The 19,587-nt window shown below is 40.7% G+C and overlaps 1 protein-coding gene across 1 annotated transcript in view; it reads right to left on the bottom strand.

The window, feature by feature from the left end:
• Positions 1 to 4,799: 4,799 nt before the first annotated feature.
• CD38 (CD38 molecule) overlaps positions 4,800 to 19,587 on the bottom strand; it is a gene marked incomplete at both ends in the record, with an annotated part of 37,972 nt that continues 23,184 nt past the window's right edge. The window contains 5 exons of the mRNA XM_079700600.1: positions 4,800 to 4,854; positions 8,131 to 8,217; positions 8,570 to 8,662; positions 10,896 to 10,969; positions 13,880 to 13,965. Of these exons, the coding sequence (XP_079556726.1) occupies positions 4,800 to 4,854; positions 8,131 to 8,217; positions 8,570 to 8,662; positions 10,896 to 10,969; positions 13,880 to 13,965 (395 nt within the window). The remainder of the gene's footprint in view (positions 4,855 to 8,130; positions 8,218 to 8,569; positions 8,663 to 10,895; positions 10,970 to 13,879; positions 13,966 to 19,587) is intronic.

The raw sequence follows: 19,587 nt of genomic DNA, 5'->3' as shown, positions 1-19,587 counted from the left end.
TACGCGGGCCTCTCACTGTTGTGGCCTCTCCCGTTGCGGAGCACAGGCTCCGGACGCGCAGGCTCAGCATGAATGGCTCACGGGCCCAGCCGCTCCGCAGCATGTGGGATCTTTGCGGACCAGGGCACGAACCCCTGTCCCCTGCATCGGCAGCGGACTCTCAACCACTGCGCCACCAGGGAAGCCCTCAAGTGAGTTTTCTTAACAGAAAAAAGGTGTGTCATCTTGTGATTCTCCAAGCTGAGATTCTTGCTGGAAAGCAAACAGCACTATTTCTTCTTTGATGTCTCCGAGGACAAAGAGGAATGAGTGAGGGTTTTCAGGTCTTCAATAGACTGTGAGTTTGGACTCCTCTGGGCACCTATTCCCGCCTGCCCCACTCAGGAGACATACCCAGGATGATGATCCATCCTCTCTTCCAGCTGCCCAACTCACTTGACCTTGTGGTGGGATAGGTGAGAGCATGTGTTGCCTTTGGAAGTCCATCTCCAGCTTGTTTAATTCTTCCTCCAAACCCATAGATAATTGTTGCAGGTTTTTTCCCAGCTTCATTGAGGTATGATGGACAAATAAATATATATTTGAGGTATACAATGTGATGTTTTAGTATATGTATACATTATGAAATGATTATCACAATTAAGCTAATTAACATATTCATCATCTCACATAGTTACGTGTGTGTGTGTGTGTGTGTGTGTGTGTGGTGAAAAAACTTGGGATCTACTCTCTTAGAAAATTTCAAATACACAACACACTATTGTTAACCTTCGTCACCATGTTGTACACTAGGTCTCCAGAGCTTATTCATCTTATAACCAAAACTTCACAAACTTCAGATGCTTTGACCAGCATCTCCCAGTTTCCCCCACTCACCAGGCCCTGGTAACCACCATTCTACATGCTGTTACTATTGATATAAATTTGACTTTCTTAGATTCCACATATAAGTGAGGTCAAGCAGTATTTGCAGACACAATTGTTGTTAAAACAATGATTCCACAAAGTCCTTTATTACTCATTTATTATTTTTACAGTATAACTCATTTATATCTGTTATAAATATATTCCAAACTGAAGATTCACAGATGTTAATGAACTTGCTCATTGGGTCACTTGTCTCTTAATCCCACTACCTTGTGTTGTTTGCACTTTGATTAAAGGATGAAAAAGGCAATGTGAACCCATGTGAATCAAGTTCAAGGACAAATGTTGTCAGGGACCAATTCCAACACTTCTGTGCTTTGTGTGTGTGACCTGAGGGCCAGCCAACCACTGCCTCTCGGGGTAGCAACTGACTCCCTGATGGACTGATAAAAAACACATATTAAAATGATGACTCATGTAGTAAAAATAAATTGCTTCATTATTTTTAAAAAACTGCGAGAAAAATGTTAGGTTAACATTGCATTTATAAAATGTCTCTTAAAGTTATACTCTAGGTTTACTTTAACATTTTACTTCATACAATTTTAATTTGCCATACAGAACATTTATCTATATACATAAGTACTTGCCTTTTAAAAACCCACAAAAACAGAGTCATCCTGTGCAGCACAGATTCTACCTGAGATGCTCAAGTCACAGTCTTAGGAGTTGTTCTCAGGAGGAATGGGATGCCAGGAAGTAAGTCAATGTGGCTCCTGCTGCATCCCTTCCATAGGGGAGTGTGCACTTCTGGGTTGAGCTTGTTTCCAACAAGAGCTAAAATGCACAGAAAACTGTCAAGCCAAAGAAAGAATGTGTTTTGCCAAAATATTTGATATATACTTGGCTTTGTCTGCCAGGTATATAAGAGACGCAGATGTGGCATGAAACAGGTCAACATAATCAGTGACATGGGGCTAAAGAAAGACCCACTGAATGCAGCATCACTGTGGATTGAGAGACACTGTTTCTTATAACACAAAAGTGTGTGTACACATACACACACTTATACACACATATGTGTATGTGTATCCTTTCAAGTATCAGAACTGTATTTGAAAGTGTGCCTCAAATATTATAAGGTCATAAACCATTACAGAAGGAAAATAGAGAGCCTTTAGGAGTTGGAAAAGGGAAGTTAGGTTCTGGGTCATTCCCATACTCAGCCTTTGAGTGAGTATGATGGTGGGTACAAGTTGGCATAGTAAGAGGATTTCCTAGAGCAAACAAGAATAAAGTGGGGAGACAGGGCATAGCAGGTTTATGAGTAAAATATGAGGTTCATAAGCAATCAATAATTCAGTAGAGATGTCACTTATAAGAAGAGGGATATGGAGAATCTATTTAGATATGTAGGCCAGAAAGTCCTTAGGACTAGAGGTGCATGGTCAATGGCAAAGGTGCAAAATTGGAACTACAGAGAGAGCGGAGGCAGAGATGAAACATCATGGTAATGAAGATACAAAGGTGTTGCAAGAAGAAAATAGCACCTCAGCCCCCAGCCACCTCCAGGGCTCCTCAGGGCTCTCTGCAGCATCATGTGAAGCCTTGGGACCAGCCTCCTCTTTGGTCTCCACCAGCTTTGACCTTAAACACTTAAATGAGTTTTCTTGGGGGAAGATTCTTGCAAATTGATTTTTACTAAATCCATTTCATCTTTGAAAGGGGACATAAAGAACAAAATTTTCCTAACACAGGGAGCCACTTCATGGGGTATCCTGGTGAACAGGAAGGTACGTTAAAGGATCCAGAACTCAGCAAGCAACCCCAATAATAAGGCAGAGTCTTGAGAAGAAAACAGCCAGGTTACCCAGTGGATTAACAGGGAGCTATTCCTGAAGACATTCTGCAGGTTGGCAGGAGGCAAGCCTGAACCTTAATCAGAACTGGACCCTAGCATCCATTCTCATGTCCAGCCAAGACTACATCCCACAAGGATGTGCCTACGTGGAGAACAGTCTGTAGCTGTAAGGGCTGCTAAAGGAAACAGGATTGTCAACCAGGGGCAGGCAGAAAGAAGCCAACCTTGGTTGAGTGATTTCTTACATATGAGACACTATGCTAGACTGTCAATTTTTGTCATCTTTTTCAGTTCTTACCACATTTTGATGAGGGTAAGTTTATAATCCTTATTTAAGTGACAAAGAAGCTGAATTTCAGAGAGGTTAGGTACTTCATTCTAGATCACAGAATGATGCCAAAATATGAACCCAGAAATGTCTGACTCCAAAATTTATGCTGTTTTCAACAAACCTAGTGGGTTTCCTGAAGGAGTCTCAAATTAGCTTATTAATTCTTCACTCAATGCCTCTATGTTTTAACCAAAAAACTAGAAAATCTCCAGATGTTAAAAATTAAGCAACACATTTTGAAATAACAATTAAATCAGAAAATATTTTTAACTAAATGATAATGAAAAGAGACATATGCAAAAATTTTAAGAGCTGCAGCTAAAGCAGCACTCAGAGAAAAATTTATAGTGCTAAAATGTACATATAAGAAAAGAAAGGGCTTCCCTGGTGGCGCAGTATTTGCGAGTCTGCCTGCCGATGCAGGGGACACGGGTTCATGCCCCGGTCTGGGAAGATCCCACATGCCATGAAGTGGCTGGGCCCATGAGCCATGGCCGCTGAGCCTGTGCGTCCGGAGCCTGTGCTCCACAATGGGAGAGGCCACAACAGTGAGAGGTCCGCATACCGCAAAAAAAAAAAAAAAAAAAAAAAAAATTAGAAAAGAAAATATACTGAAAAATCAATGATCTAAACTTCCATCTTAAGAAGCTGAATAAAGAAACCCAAAGAGATTAGAAGGAATATCTATATCTCTAATAATAAAGAGAAAAGCAAAACCTAAATAAGTAGAAAGAGAAAATCAACAAAGTTAAAGGTTGGTTCTTTGAAAGAGTAGTAAAAGTGATAATTCCCAAGCAAGACTAATCGAGAAAAATTCAAGTGAGAAATAAATTGTCACATCAAGAACAAATATATATATTTTAACTGCCTCCTACATAAATAAGACACTGAGAATGAGGAGGAGAAGGAAGAGGAAGAGGTCAAAAAAAGTAACTGTTTTGAAGTCATCCAGAAAATCACATTTCAGATTCTATTGTATTTAATTTAATCCAACATGCATTTATTGGAAGAGAACATAAGGGCTGTCCATCTGGTTTTATCAGTCTAGAAAGAGAGAGCACATGAATTTTGGAGTTGAATAAAGCTGAGTTCAAATTCATTCTCTACCTTGAACTAAATGTATGATTTTGGGAAAAGTATATAAACTCTCTGAACTTCCTTTTTCTCATTTGACAAATGGGGGATAATAATATCAACCTCATAGGGCTATTGGAAGGATTAGAGGTAAAGCACCAAGATGTGGATAACTTATATCCTACAGAATATTTTTCCCAACATGACCCATAACCATGGCATTTATAGTGTATCTGTAGGAAGGGTACAAAAATATATCCTAAGACAAGGTCATTCATTTGGAAATGTAACCTTTTCTGAAAAGTCTGGGCATTTACTTTTCTTGACCTGCCAATAAGAGAGGCTCGGAGTGGTCATTTTTCAATGGAAAGGATGTTACCAACAGATTAATAACATAAAGCATCATATGAAAGTTAAAATGAAATAATATAAAATTTCCACTCTAATTTTATACAATAATTAATTTTTCTTGACTATTTGGAGATCAAAATAAAAACTATGCCAATAACATAAGTTATTTTAAGACTTTAGAGAAAAAGGCTCCCATCTCCAGTGTTGATATTATGACAGAGAATTCCCTTGAATCCTCAGCTTTCCACCAGCGTGTCTCCTGCCTGAGTCGTGCATTTTCATGTATACTGCAGGGCCTCAACCACGCAGACTGGCTCATCTGCAAGATGAATCCTCAGGCTTTTTCACACACTGCAGAAACTTGACAGAGCTATGACGAGAAAGGAAAAAAGGAGATCAAGAGGCAGTACAATACACCTATGGTCAACTCACCAATGAAAGAAGCCCCTTTGTTAACGACAAAACTACGCATGGACAACTTAGCATCCACACAAGTCTCTTTCCTGCAGTGACAACAAGGAGAAAGGTCAAGTCCAAGAGTGAATGACTGAAAGTACAGCCCAATTTAGCTTCATTTCACTTGTAAAGACATAGAAATAAATAACTGATGTTTGATGATAATATGTGGAGATGAAAATGTCTGGCTCACACAAGTCACAGATACATGCTATGAATGTCAGCTGATAGTCAGGAAGCAGCAGAAGCAGCAACCTAAAAGGAGGGACCTCCATATTTTCTGTTGAGGATTTGCTTTCTCTTCAAAAACTTCCTGAGGAAGTGTTGGGTCTAAGCGTCAGGCAACAAGAGGTCATAGACTCTCTGGGAGATGGCTGACGGCCATCAGCAAAAGGGCCACAATCCTTGGCACAGAAAGAATCCTAGATAAGTATTAGCAGGTGAATGACTCTTGCTTTCATAAAAATCAAATAACAAAGCAACAGGGTCCAATGGGAGTGGTTAGCACATGGAGGAGAGGGGTGGAGAGCAGGGTAAGTGGTTCCTTAAATTGCAGCTGAATCTGATTTTGCTAAATGTGAGTCAAGAAAGAGAGCGAGAGCCTTAGAAGCAGCTACCAGTACCCCTGGATTTCTAGGATAGGCTATCTCAGGCTCATCTCTAGCCAACTGTCATGACAAGTTGGGTATAGTGGCTCTAAGTAGAGAGTCAAGCCATCCTCACCAATACAGTGATCTGAGATTCCCCACATGAATACATTCTAGGAGGGAAAAGTATCTTCTTCCTTAAGGAAATAATGCTTCAGAAAAGGAATCTTTAGAGAACTATTTAGGATTTTTGAAGCCACCTTTGCTTTACAGTAAATGAAGAGAATAGGAAGACACTTCTTAATTAGTTTCTCATTTATTGGGAAGTCAATTTTGGTAAAGGAGCAGCAATTGTGCTGTTAAGATAATCTCTCTCCAATAATATATAAATATCCACATCCAATGTTCCAGTAAAATGGACACACTTGTGATATGTTGGATAACACATTGAGGATAGAGACAGAGTACCTTGAAATAACATAAAAGGAGAAATGCACCTTTAGGGTTTTTTAATATGCCACTAGGGCACACTAGCCAGAAAAAGCATTCTGACTATTTGCTATTTTTAAAGTAATCCAAAAAGTAGTCTTTTAACTCCACTGGTTGAAACATATCTTAAGAAATTCTGGGGACATCCCTTGTGGCACAATGGTTGGGAATCCGCCCATCAATGCAGGGGACACGGGTTTGATCCCTGGTCCAGGAACATCCTACACACCACAGAGCAACTAAGCCCGTGTGCCACAACTACTGAGCCTGAGCTCTAGAGCCCATGAACCACAACTACTGAAGCCCGCATGCCTAGAGCCCATGCTCTGCAACAAGAGAAACCACCACAGTGAGAAGCCCACGCAAAGAGAGAGCCCATGCACAGCAACGAAGACCCAATGCAGACAAAAATTTTTAAAAGAAAAAGAAAATCTGTGTGTATATGGAAAAAATGACTTTAAGGATATACAGCCATATGTTAATCGTGCTTGTCTCTGAGTAGTAGGATTTATTAAAAGGTAATAGAATCAGTAGAAGGTCTAATCCATGTAAATGTAATTACAATTCTGTTTGCTTATTTAAAAAATCACACTGAAACAGCGGGACAAATTTGGCTAAATTGGAAAGTATGTTTGGGATGGAGTGATTTAAACTACAGTCTACATCTATATCCATGACATTCACTTTGGGCTCCCCTAGAGACAAGCAGCTTGCAAAGCCACAGAACTCTCAGACACAACAAGGGCTCCTGGTAATTCAAGGAGGCATGCCGAGTATATCATGACCTCATGGTTGGAGAAAAACAACAGTGATTTCAAATATGATCCCCAAGTTTAAGGTCACATGAGCTGGTGCTCTGAGTGACAGGTGCTGGCTTACAAATCATTTCTTCCTAGGTGGGCCACTATACAAGTCCAGGTGGGAAGGTATGCTTAATTATTCTTCCCAGGTGGAGAATGAATGAGCTTACCCAGAGCCTGCAGTTTGGGCCATTCATTAAAAAATGGGGAATGCTTAATGTAAGAAAAGAGATAAAAGAGTGTTGGGGATGACTCATCTACATTTCCCAATCTTGTCCTAGGTTTTAGCATCCCATTTTCTCAATGCAAAGTATCTTTGAGTAACTTAACCTGGTCAGATATTTGCCATGTTTCTTTTATAGTTGTTCCTTTGTTCTGTTTGTTTTCCCATCTAACTGCTGTAGAAGGCTTCTGTTATTTTCTGGCAGTTTCCAGAGAGAAGCCAGCTGACTGACGGGGAATTCAGGTCATTTGAGAGACAAAGGCCTCAGTGAATGTTCTTTGAATCTGTCCTTCTGTTTTTCTGACATGGTTGGTGGGAAAGGGAGGTGATAGGGAAGTGATGGGAAAAGTATCCTAACATTTCAGCTTCTACATTCTTTAAGAAAAGTTTTCTCTCTGCATCTGTCTTGTTCCAAGCTATCACATATGGGAAAATTTCCAAAGATGCTTTTAGCAAAGATCCCTGTCTATATTAAGTATTGGCCACAACTTCTTAAAAATAGTGAGGGGAGAGGGGTCCCAGTTTTGATAACAGAGTTGCAGGTGAGTTTAAAAATATATACCTATCTGTAATTTAAACTTTTCTCCAATAAACATGTATTACTGGTAAGTAATTTTTTTTTAAGATTTTACATGTTTTCATTAGAAAATGATAAGGCTTGGTAAACTACCATTTGGCAACTTACCAAGTGTTAGGCATCTACACTGAGACCCAACTAAAGAAACCTCACCTGCAAAATTATGCCAAGTCACAAGGATTTTATAAATCCTTTGCATATGGCAAAACGTGCTTCTACTCCTCTGAAAGCTAGGAGTTCTGGGTCAGGCCTATCATGTGGGAAAACAGGAAAGATGCCCTCAAAGTTTGGGTCAGCTTTACAGGAAAATAACTGCTTGAGTCAGGTGTGGAAGGAAGAGGAAGAGGAGGGAAGGTGGACAGCAGAAGGCAACTGGCTGGAAACACCTTCTGGGCTGAGCTGGGGGAAGAGCAGAGTTCACCATAGGTCCCCACCCAGATCACCATCAAGGCCCAAGTTAAAGTGCCTGTGGATAGTAAGACAGCCATTTCTTCTTCAAGAAGACATCAATTACCTGTAGTTATCCTGGCAAGTAAATTTGATATTCCTTTGCTTTATAATCCATCTCAGATCATTTATGGAGGAACCGGAGCATGAGTCACTGGGAAAAAAAGAAGAAAGTGTTAAAATCACAAGAGCTCACAAACATTTCCTGAGTATCTTGGTTTCTTCCAGGTAGCAGGCCCTGGTCAAGGCCCTGGGGTAAAGAGGTGAAACAGAGGTAGCTTCTAAGAGCTCACAGGTCAGCAGGGGAGCCAAAGGTGTGAACTAGGTAGATACCTACCATGGAAATAAAATTAAGAGACTGTTGGAATGGGATAAATGTAGAGTAAGGCCCCATTCATTTCCTGAGCCAGTCCTTTCTCAATGCATTTCTGTGACTGTGGATTCTTTCATGGACTGATTCCTGAAATAACCCTGAGAATATATGGGTACAAGGTAGTAACATATACCTGGGAAATTTTCCAAGGTCATGGATCACCCAAGCCTGTAGCGTATGAACCTTCATTGGATTCAAGTTATGGACTTCCACACGTCCAAAAGTGCTAAGATGGAAGAGACAAAGAACATTGTTAACCCCAGACTAAATTTTTCAGGCATCGACAGCCCCTGTGGAAAGCCAGCAGGTAGGGTGCCATTGGTTAGAGCTTACCCTTTAGATGTGATCCATGATTTGCATTAAAATCAGGCATCTTTACTCATTCAGTGTGACCCTAAATGAGTAAGATTCTCAAAAGAAGATTCTTAATCTGTACATTGATGCTGATTCTTTAAGTACTTGCTATTCCAAGAGTGAGCCTTAGACCAACGTAATGAGCTCATTAGACCTGCAGAATCTCTGCCCACCACCACCTGCTGAATCAGAACCTGCAGCCGAACAATCGCCAAGTGACTTACTCACTCTCTGAGTTTGAGAAGCACATCGTTGAAAGACCCCGATGTCCTGCTCTAACCCCAGCCTTAAACTCTCCCCATCAGTCTCTACCACTCCTGTTACAAGTACCCTAATATCAGATTACAAAATTCTGGAATGTTAACACTTGTACCCAAAAGCCTACAAGGTTGGGGTCAGAAGAAGACAGAAGGACCAATGCTTCTTGGTGGAATTAAACATTAAAAGAAGAGAGAAGGAAAATTAATTTGGAGCACGTGGAGTGCCTGGGGCACATTAATATATGCTCCCTCCTCTCAATCAGACTTATCCAGGGAAAGACTGAAGAAGAGAGACTGGAAAGGTAATCAACGTGGTAAAAACTGTAAGTACGGAAGGGGGTTAGAGAAGGAAGGCATGAGTGTGACCAGAGTCAATGGTTAAAGGAGTGGATGTAGAATCTAGAAAAATGGTACAGATAAACTTATTTTCAAAGCCGAAATAAAGTCACAGAAGTAGAGAACAAACTTATGGTTACCAAGCGGGGGAAGGTGGGGTGGGACGAACTGGGAGATTGGGATTGACATGTATACACTACTATGTATAAAATAGATAACTGATGAGAACCTACTGTATAACACAGGGAACTCTACTCAGTGCTCTGTGGTGACCTAAATGGGAAGGAAATCTAAAAAAGAGTGGGTATATTTATATGTATAACTGATTCACTTTGCTGTACAGCAGAAACTAACACAACATTGTAAAGCAACTATACTGTAATAAAAATTAATTTAAAATATGGGATTTCCCTAGTAGCACAGTGGTTAAGAATCTGCCTGCCAATGCAGGGGACACGGGTTCGAGCCCTGGTCCGGGAAGATCCTACATGCCGTGGAGCAACTAAGCCCGTGCACCACAACTACTGAGCCTGCACTCTAGAGCCCGCAAGCCACAGCTACTGAGCCCGCATGCCACTACTACTGAGCCTGCGTTCCACTACTACTGAAGGCTGCATGCCTAGAGCCCGTGCTCCGCAACAAGAGAAGCCACTGCAATGAGAAGCACGTGCACCACAACGAAGAGTAGCCCCCCGCTCACTGCAACTAGGGAAAGCCCATGCAGCAACGAAGACCCAACGCAGCCAAAAATAAATGAAGTAATTTTTAAAAATTAATAAAAAAATAAAAAACAAAGGAGAGGACAATAACTGATACTCATCCAGCACTTTCTCTGTCAGGCACACGGCTCAGCATTTTTCATACATTATCCCAGTTAATCTTCATATCACCATCACCTCCTCAGGTACATACATACTACAGGGGCCCTGCTAAGGTCACATAGGTAAGATGTCATGACCTCTGGAGTCCCCGCTTTTAACCACTATAATAAACCACTGACACTGTCTGCAAAGAGGTAATGAAGGTCAAACGCCCAGCAGAGCTCCTGCTGTTCCCAATAGTAAACTTACTGCTGACTTGGAATTCATACCGTCCAGGGAGGAGAGAGGAGTCGGGCAGATCTTCATGGATGGTTAGACTTTAGACAGTCAGAAGGAAGGAGGGTCCAAGTCATATGGGGGAGCAGTGTGAACAAAGGTGGAAAATGGGCAGGATGGAGTGTCATGGGAGAGAAAGCTGAGAAGATTATAGCAGCCGTTGTAAAGCCAAGAGGAGGAGCTGGACACGTGCAAGGACCATTAGGACTTTTGGAGGATTTTAAACAATGGAGAAACCAGACAAAAGTGTTGACTTAGAAAAAAAAACCTCTCCATAGAATACAAACATTTTACCTTTTTTAGCCCGGATTCAGTACTGACCTTCAACATGAAAAGCATGTTCTTCTAAAGATGAAGTAGCCAATAGGAGACTGTGCTAACCCTTACAAATAGGATGCAAAGAAATAAGTACCTGTTTCTATTAAAGGCGTTACTGATGGATCCATTGAGCACCACCTGGACCACACCACAGGCATTTTCTGCAAACTTAAAAACAAAAACACCATTCCTCAGCATGCAAACTTAAGTGCCACGCCCCAGCAGTTCCTTCCCAAACAGCTCTTAGCATCATCTGGTGAAGGAGGAACGGCCTGTATGGCTCTAGCTTGGTCAGGCCAGATCTGTGTAATTTTCATCCCAAGCCATTGGAGGGATTATGCTTCCCATGAGAGTTTTCTGGAAGCAGTTGCTCCAATCTGTGTCTGAACAATGAAGTTCAACATCATCACTGCTAAATTGGTGGTTCAGAAGGTGGAAGTCCAGGGGCCTCCCTGGCAGTCCAGGGGTTAAGACTCAGTGCTTCCAATGCAGCGGGTGTGGGTTCGATCCCTGGTCAGGGAATTAAGATCCTACATGCCGCGCAGTGTGGCCAAAAAAAAGAAAGAAAGAAAAAAAAAGGTGGATGTCCAGATGAGTAAGAGCAACATAATCATGGAAGGAGGAAGGTAAAAGCACTTTCTTAGGGCCATTCACTGTAGACACTGCACATTTCATTTAGTGGGAGCAGAGTAGACACTTAAGGAGTAAAAGAAATGAAAAAAGAAAATGCCAAGAAAAATGAAACTGTGGAGAGATTGTGACACTGAAGCCTGCAAAGGCATAAAGAGAAATGGGGAGTGGATGAGTGGATATTTTTGAGTAAGGGGTTTTATTCTGCTGGAATCTTCCCTAGGCACTGGGGAAAACAAGATGAACAAAATTAAGCAATATACTTGTTTCCTCCAGGAGGCCCATCCAGATTCCTGGGACTAGCTCAGGTCTCCTTCACACATTATACAACTATACCGCATTGTGAGGTTGAGCTTAACGTGGCCACCGGTACTGAGAGTTCTGTGAGAGCTGTGAGCCTGGCTGTCCCGCTCACCACTGCAGTGCTGGAGACTCACACCTAGGGCACGGCACAGAGTGGGCGCCCAGGGAGAATCCACGCATGGAGAAGAGGCAAGGAGGGAAAGGGGTGGCAAGAAGTCCAAATACTCTGCGATGGAGAGTATGGAAGAACCCAGGACAACAGAAGCCAAGTCATGAAGGATGAATCGGATTCTGCCTGGTAGAGGTCGAGGCAGACGCAAACCAAAAGGCCCAGGAGCTTGCGAGAGGAGTGATGTTTGGGGGAAAACTTCAGTGGCTGCTGAAGCTGGGTAGATTAGTTAGTTCACAGAGGGCCATGAATGCTTTGCCAAGGAATCTGGTCTTTACTCCGCAGGAGATGAAACACTACTGAACAATTTGAAAGGGAATTGTGAAAATCCTGTGCGGTGTCGGTCTTTCTCCTGGGGGTGATGGGCAGAGGACAGAGGCCAGATTACTATCAATCACAAGTGCTAACCCAACAGAATGGGTGCCAAGCACTAACCCTGCCCTATGTAAGTCTCAGCAGCCCCCGCAGAGTAAATCTTGGGTCAGTTTGTCCCAAGGTCATGTCACTTGGAAGCAAGGAAATGAGATGGGGAGTGGAGGAGGCAGGGGGGATTCAAACCACCAAGCAGCACTGCCTCTGGTGTCAGAAAAAGAAAAGATCAAGTCGGATGAAAGAAGTCCATTTACATCCATCTACCTATGAGAACTTGGCCAAGATAAAGGTGCAGTCCCAGGGGAGCTCACAATGGTAGAGCGCCTTCCTTCATTTTCCTGTGTTCCTGGCCCCAAGGATAGTGTGAGGAACACAGGTAGGTGCTTGACACATACAAAATGTGACTTGGCTTTCAACGTTTTCAGCAACAGCACTGCCACCAAACAGATCATAGAGTGATAACATAAATAGAAACTATTCTCAGAAAAAGCAAACAAACGACAACCAAAAACTCTGCAGTGCCTCTGATTTTCACAGCACATAGTAGGTACTCTACAAATATTTGTTAAAGGAATGCATTCAGGTAAACCATACCAGGGTTTACCTGAATCTCCTTAAGGTAGGTGAGGCTCTCAGCTCTGCTACTCACTAGCCCATTGACTGTGAATGAGTCACTTAACCTCTTAAGTTTCCTCACCTGGAACATGGACATTTGTACCTTCTCGTGCCGCCTGTTGTGATGACTAAACAAAATGACACAGGTGACACAACTGGCCCAGGACTTGTCATGAATATGCACTTAACATATGTGAGTTCTCACTTCGCCCAGCTCCTCTGATGTCTGAGTTTAATTTTGGAGAATTCTAAGTAGTGTAGTTTCATTTTCTCCCGTGTTTTCCATTCATTTCTTTTCCTTCTTCCTTTCTTTCCCTTTTTTCCCCCTAGTCCACTTACAAATAAGCAACTTACAAGAAAAATAAATAGGCACAAAAGGCAGCTTAGAGTGAGGTCAGAAATAGATAGCGGGGAGGATGGTATTTCCCAGCCTGGATTCTGGATCTGGAGTCAGACAATTTGGATAAACACCTAGATCTGCCACTTACTGTGTACATTTAGTAGAAGGCTTATTTACCTGCACCTCCATTTTGTCACCTATAAAATGGATGTGATACTCATGGTGCCTACTTCATAGGGTTCTGGTGAGGATGAAAGATTTTAATCCATGTAAAGACCTGAGGACTGTGCCTGGCACACAGTAAACTGTCTGCAAATGTAGATTATTAAGACTGTCCCAGGAACCTAAGATTGGCCAATACCTGGATCAGAGGACTTAAAAAACCCAGAGATGCCAGGCAACCAAAGCCAAAAAATGGGTAAGAGCAAGAAGTCTTCAAATAGAGCCCAGCAACCTTCCATGAATGCCCACAAATTACACATGAAAATATTCTGGCATGTGTTTATGAACATTTTTCTGAGGAAAGAATACTAAACTTCTGTTTCTAAAAGGATCTGTGACCCAAAGTGTGTTAAAACCAACCACTTACTGGATGACCTCTTAAGCTCTTTGGTCTCCAAGATTCTAGAATTTCACTTGTGGTACTTACCCTTTTGGACAGCAAGTCCCAGAATACAGAAACAAAGTTGTTCCTGCAGTCTTTCTTCCAGTGTGGACAAGATTGATAGTTCATTTCTAAAAGACATAGTTTACAGAAAAATAATTAAAGTGGAAAAGAAAAGGTATAATTGATCTCTGTTCTTCGCAGGCTATTGGATCACAGTGGAGCTGCTTTCCAGTGGCATCACTGCCAAGATGGAGGATGGAGAATGGACACATCTCAACCCAATTTAACTAAGTGCCCCCTGAATCCCTTCCAAGTCCTTACCTTACCCTCCAAATCCCAGACAGGAACACAGTGACCAGCTTTGAGTCATCATTCTGGGAAATTACAGCAAAAGTTCATCTGACAGAGACAAGCCCCCCCCATATTATTCCCGCTTCCAGGAAGAATTAAAGATAACTTCCTCCCCCACCACCTTCTGTCTCCACACCCTTAGGCTCAGATGCCCTCAGAGTCTTTCTACACTCGCCCCATCCAGACAGGCTCAGCTGTCTGTGAGGAACCACAGACATAAGGCATGAACACATAGTTTCTGTGCTACTTCTTCCAAGGATATCTGCTTTAACGCACCAGCATTTAAAAAAATTTTTTTATCGAGGTATAATTGACAAATAAAATTGTAAGATACTTAAATGGTACAGTGTAATGATTTGATATGCATACACATTGTGAAAAGATTCTCCTTCAAGTTAATTAATATGTCTATCACCTCATATTCTTTTTTTTGTTGTTGTTGAGAACTTTGAAGTTCTACTCTCTTAGCAAATTTCAATTATACAATACAGAGTTAACAGTTATAGTCACCATGTTACACCTTAGATCCTCAGATCTTATCTGTCTTATAAATGAAAATTTTACCCTTTTACCAAGTTCTCCCTATTTCCTCCACCTTCCAGCCTCTGGAAACCACTTATCTACTATGTTTTTATGAGTTCCACCTTTTTTTTTCAGACTCGACATATAAGTGATACCATGCAGTATCTGTCTTTTTCTGTCTGATTTATTTCACTTAGCATAATGTCCTCCAGTTTCACAGTGTTGTCACAAATGATGGGATTTCCTTCTTTTTAAAGGTTGAATAATATTCCGTTGTGTGTGTGTATTTACATATATATACGTACATATATATACACACATATATGTACATGCACATATATACACATATATGTACATACATATATACATACATACACATATATGTACATACATATATATACACACACACACACATATATATATATATATATATATATATATCACATTTGCTTTATCCATTGCTTTTGACTACACAAACATTTATTGAGTGTTAGGCCCTGGAGATAGAGAGATGAATTAGATAAAGGCCCTGCCTTCAGAGGCCACATGATCTACTATAATCAAATAAATCAGAGAAAGAGCAACTTGGGTTGGGGGTGGTGTGCAGCACCATGCGGGAAGGTTGATGCTGAACTTGGTTTTGAAGGATGAAAAGAAGTCTTCAGACAGACGAGCTAGAGAAAGGGGCTCCATGCCAAGAGAGCATGTGCAAAGGCACCGGGTTTATATTTCTACTGCCAGAGTAGAAGGGATGAGGAGGGGATTGATGGAAGATGAGGCATATGAAAGACAAAGGTCAGGCCATGCCAAGGAATTCCGACTTTATCTTAGAGGCAAACAGAGCTATTTGGGTTTTAAATAAGAGACAGAAACAATTCCATTGTGGTGGCCAGACGGAGGCTGACCTAAAGGGGTCAGGGGTGAGCAGTTAGGATCCGACAAAACAGTCCAGCAAGAAAGGAGGGGCGTTAGTGATCTGGATTCAGGCAGTTGTAACAGGCACAGGAAAGAAAGGATGAACTGCTAGGGAAATGACTAGGTTGGTGACAGATTGGGTATGACAGAGGAGGATGGAGTGAGAATGAAGGCAGAGTCTGGGATTGTCTCACCTCAACTTTGCATCATCCAGCAGGTAGGGGAAGTGCGGGGTGAGAAGCCCTGGAACCCTTTCTCGGTGTCCCAGAATTCAGGCATGCGGCAGCCATCTATTTCCTCTGTGGGTATGTGTACAGCTAACTCTGCACAAATACCCATCTTTCTACTTCCACTTTGTTATAGGTTGAATCGTGTACCCCAAAAAGTTATGTTGAAGTCCTAACCCCCAGTACCTGGGGATGTGATCTTTTTTTTGGAAAAGGGTGTTTGCAGATGTAATCAGGTCAAAATGAGATGATTAGAGTGGGTGGGTCCTAATCCAATAAGACTGCTGTCCTTATAAGAAAGGGAAGTTTGGTCACAGAGACAGACAAGCACAAAAGGAAGGCTCTGTGAAGACGCACAGGGAGAAGACAGCCATGTGAAGATGGAGGCAGGGACTGGTGTGAACCAAGGAACACCAAGCATTGCCAGCAAACACCAGAAGCTAGAAGAGGCAAAGGACTCTCCCCTGGAGCCTTTAGAAAGAAGGCTCATCTTGATCCTTGATCCTTTATCCAGCCAACATCTTGATCTAGGACTTCTAGCCTCCAGAATTGTGAGAAAATAAATTTCTATTGTTTTAATGCCACCCAATATGTGGTACTTTGTTATGGCAGCCGCAGGAAACTAATATAACCACAGACGTGGTCTTGACTGCCAATGACCAGAAAGAAAGTTCTAGATAAGAAACACTTCCGGGGATGAGGAAGTAATCCTGGGAGTTTTTATAATAATTAAATGCATTAAAAACAAAACAGCACAAATTAGAAAAAAATCCATGTACAGATGTAAATAATTACTGCGGAGTCAAAAGATAAATTTGAATCATCTCCAACAGAGGCAAAAATGTTGATGATGATGAAATGAACATAATTTTGTAAGGTGCTACAAAGGTGCCCCTGTTCATAGGTTTTCATGAACATAAAGCTCTTTTATCTTCACAACCATATCTGGAGAGAAGTCTCTGAGTTTCTCCTACCCTCTCCCCACAAGGATGCTCCCCCTTGCCACCTGCCCATTAAATAAAATTTGAACGTCACAGAGAAAAAGAAAAGGAGAGAAATTTTACAATAAAGTAAGAGAAATTAAGTATATAAAAAAGCAGAATAAGAAGTTAAAAAAGAGAGAGAGATTAGAAGGTTATAACAGAAACCATGACTTTCATAAGAAAACAAGTAAACAAGACAAAACTAAGGTAGAAAAAAATTAAGGAAAAAGTGTTTAAGCCAGACAATAGAACAATTAAAATATAAAAATTAGGAACCAGAAAGACAGCAAATAAAATAAGGAAAAGAGGTTAAAATCAATAAAAATTGAGGCCAAAGGAGAAGGAAGTAGACAGAATAAACAACCTATACAGGATTCAGTTGAAAAGAAAGCAAAAATAAAGAACTCTAAAAGGTAAACTGATGAGAAATAGATTTTTTTATTTCTCCAATCTTTTTTAAGAAAGAACTGACATGGTATATTGAAAAATAAAACTAAAAGCAAAGTTTATAGGAAATACATTTAAGCTAAAAGGGTTAAATGAACGACCTTGAAAGGCTATCTTGCAATAAGGGAAATTTAAAAAGGAAAACAAGAAATATGGCAAAAACTATAAAAGTTAACCAAAAAGAAAAAGAGTAAATGGAGAGATATATTTATATGTCATATTTCTAGGTGGAAAGAGTCTGGATTAAAGATTAATTGAAAAGTTACAAAATAAAAACATAGATGAAAATATAGAAAACTCTCCAATCTTGAGTAAGAAAAATTTAAGCAAAATATGAAACCCAACAGCCAAATAGGAAAGGATAGACAGATTTATTGAATTTCTGTGTGGCAAAAGACAATATAAACAGTATTACAAAAAAACAGAAACTGAGAAAAATAGATTTGCCACCTTTGTGCCAGAAAACAGGCAGGATGACACGTGGTTAAGAACACGTGTTCTACAGCCAGTAATCGTGGGTCTCTCCCAGCTCTGCCACTCACTAGCCGGCAACTTACTTAACAGCCCTGTGCCTCAGACTCCTCCTTTGTACAATGAGATCATCACAGTGGCTGTGAAGGATTAAATGAGTGAATATTCACACAGCACATAGAACAACGGCCCATAAGTAGTAGCTACTATTGTTAATTTATATTGAACTTCTATAAATAAGAAAATAATAGACATCTCAATAAAAAGGATTAATATATATGAACTTCCAGTTTACAATAGAAATAGAAATATCCACCATTAAATATACAAATATACTCAGCTTCACAGTAAAAGAAATGCAAAAATAAGCCGAGGTATTATTTCTTTATCAAAATGGCAAGACATTTTAAAGTATTAATGTCCAGTATTGGTGAGGCTCTGGGTAAACAGATTATCTCATATATTTTGAGAGTAAAAATTGTTACCACCTTTTGAATAACAATTTGTCAGTTTCCACCACAATTTATTCCACACTGAAATTCCACTCGTAGACATTTATCTTTCAGAAATACTTCCACAAGCATGCCTGTGTGTGTGTGCATGCATGTGCGTGTACAAAAGTGCTCCTTGCAATGGTAGTGGTAACAGCAAAAACATCTGAAAAACCTAAACGTCCATCAATCGGAGGTTGTTCAAATAAATTATGGTATGTCCATACAGCACATAAGATAAGGCCTTTTAAAAAAATATGGCTGTATTTATACCTACTAACTTTAAATGAATAAAGCAAGTTGCAAAACGGTATGTGTACATTTCAAATATACAGACTGTCTGCGACTTGCGGTGCTTGGGTTTAGGATTTTTCAACTTTTTGACAGTGAGAAAGCGATATGCATTCAGTAGAAACCATAATTTGAATTTTGAATTTTGATCTCTTCTCAGAGTGGTGATATGGGGTCTGATCCTCTCTCGTGATGCTGGGCAGTGGCAGTGAGCCATAGTTGCCAGGCAGCCACACCAGCCGGCGGATAAATAACCAAGACACATACAACCACTCTACATCCAGACAACCATTCTGCTTTTCACTTTCAGTACAGTATTCAACAAATAACATAAGCTATTCAACACCTTATAAAATAGGCTTTGCGTTAGGTGATTTTGCCCAACTATAGGCTAATGGAAGTGTTCTGAGGACATTTAAGGTAGGCTAGGCCAAGCTACAATGTTCAGTAGGCTAGGTGGATTAAACGCATTCCTCACTTATGATATTTTCAACTTATGATGGGTTTATGGGGACATAAGGAAGATCTGTATGTATTTATATGAGTGTAGGGAAATGCAGGGTATGTACCAAATTGTTGACAACAGTCCCCCTTTGGGAAGGAGCATGAAAATTGAGGAGTGGGGGAAACAGAATTTTTACTTTTTACTTTGATGCATTTCTGTATATGCAAGTATTTTTCAATTAAGAGTACATCTTTTTTGTAATTGGAAATAATGCAAATCTGGGTTGAAGAAGCTACTACAATAAGTTTTTTTAAATAGTCAAAAGCAATAAAAATAAGAATAAAACTATATAAAGTAAAAATATCCATATTATAAATAAAAAGAGAAAGAAAAAAAGAAGTGAAATGAGCTTAATCGGGCTTTCTCAGTAGAAAACATCTTCCCACAGTGAGGTGTTCTGGGTCTTTCTGGGCAAGGAAGGTGACCTCTGATCAATGGCAAAGCCACACACTGGCCCTAGACACAGAGAAGCCCAGCATGTGGTCCCTACAGCTGTTCTGTGGAACAAGGACTTTGGCCTGGTTCCCTGGGAGGCCTCATTCGGTTC

Source organism: Hyperoodon ampullatus, assembly GCF_949752795.1.
Source record: "Hyperoodon ampullatus genome assembly, chromosome: 1".
NCBI lineage: Eukaryota > Metazoa > Chordata > Mammalia > Artiodactyla > Ziphiidae > Hyperoodon > Hyperoodon ampullatus.
The sequence above is the reverse complement of the archived record's forward strand: the minus strand, read 5'-3'. Positions and strand labels throughout refer to the sequence as shown.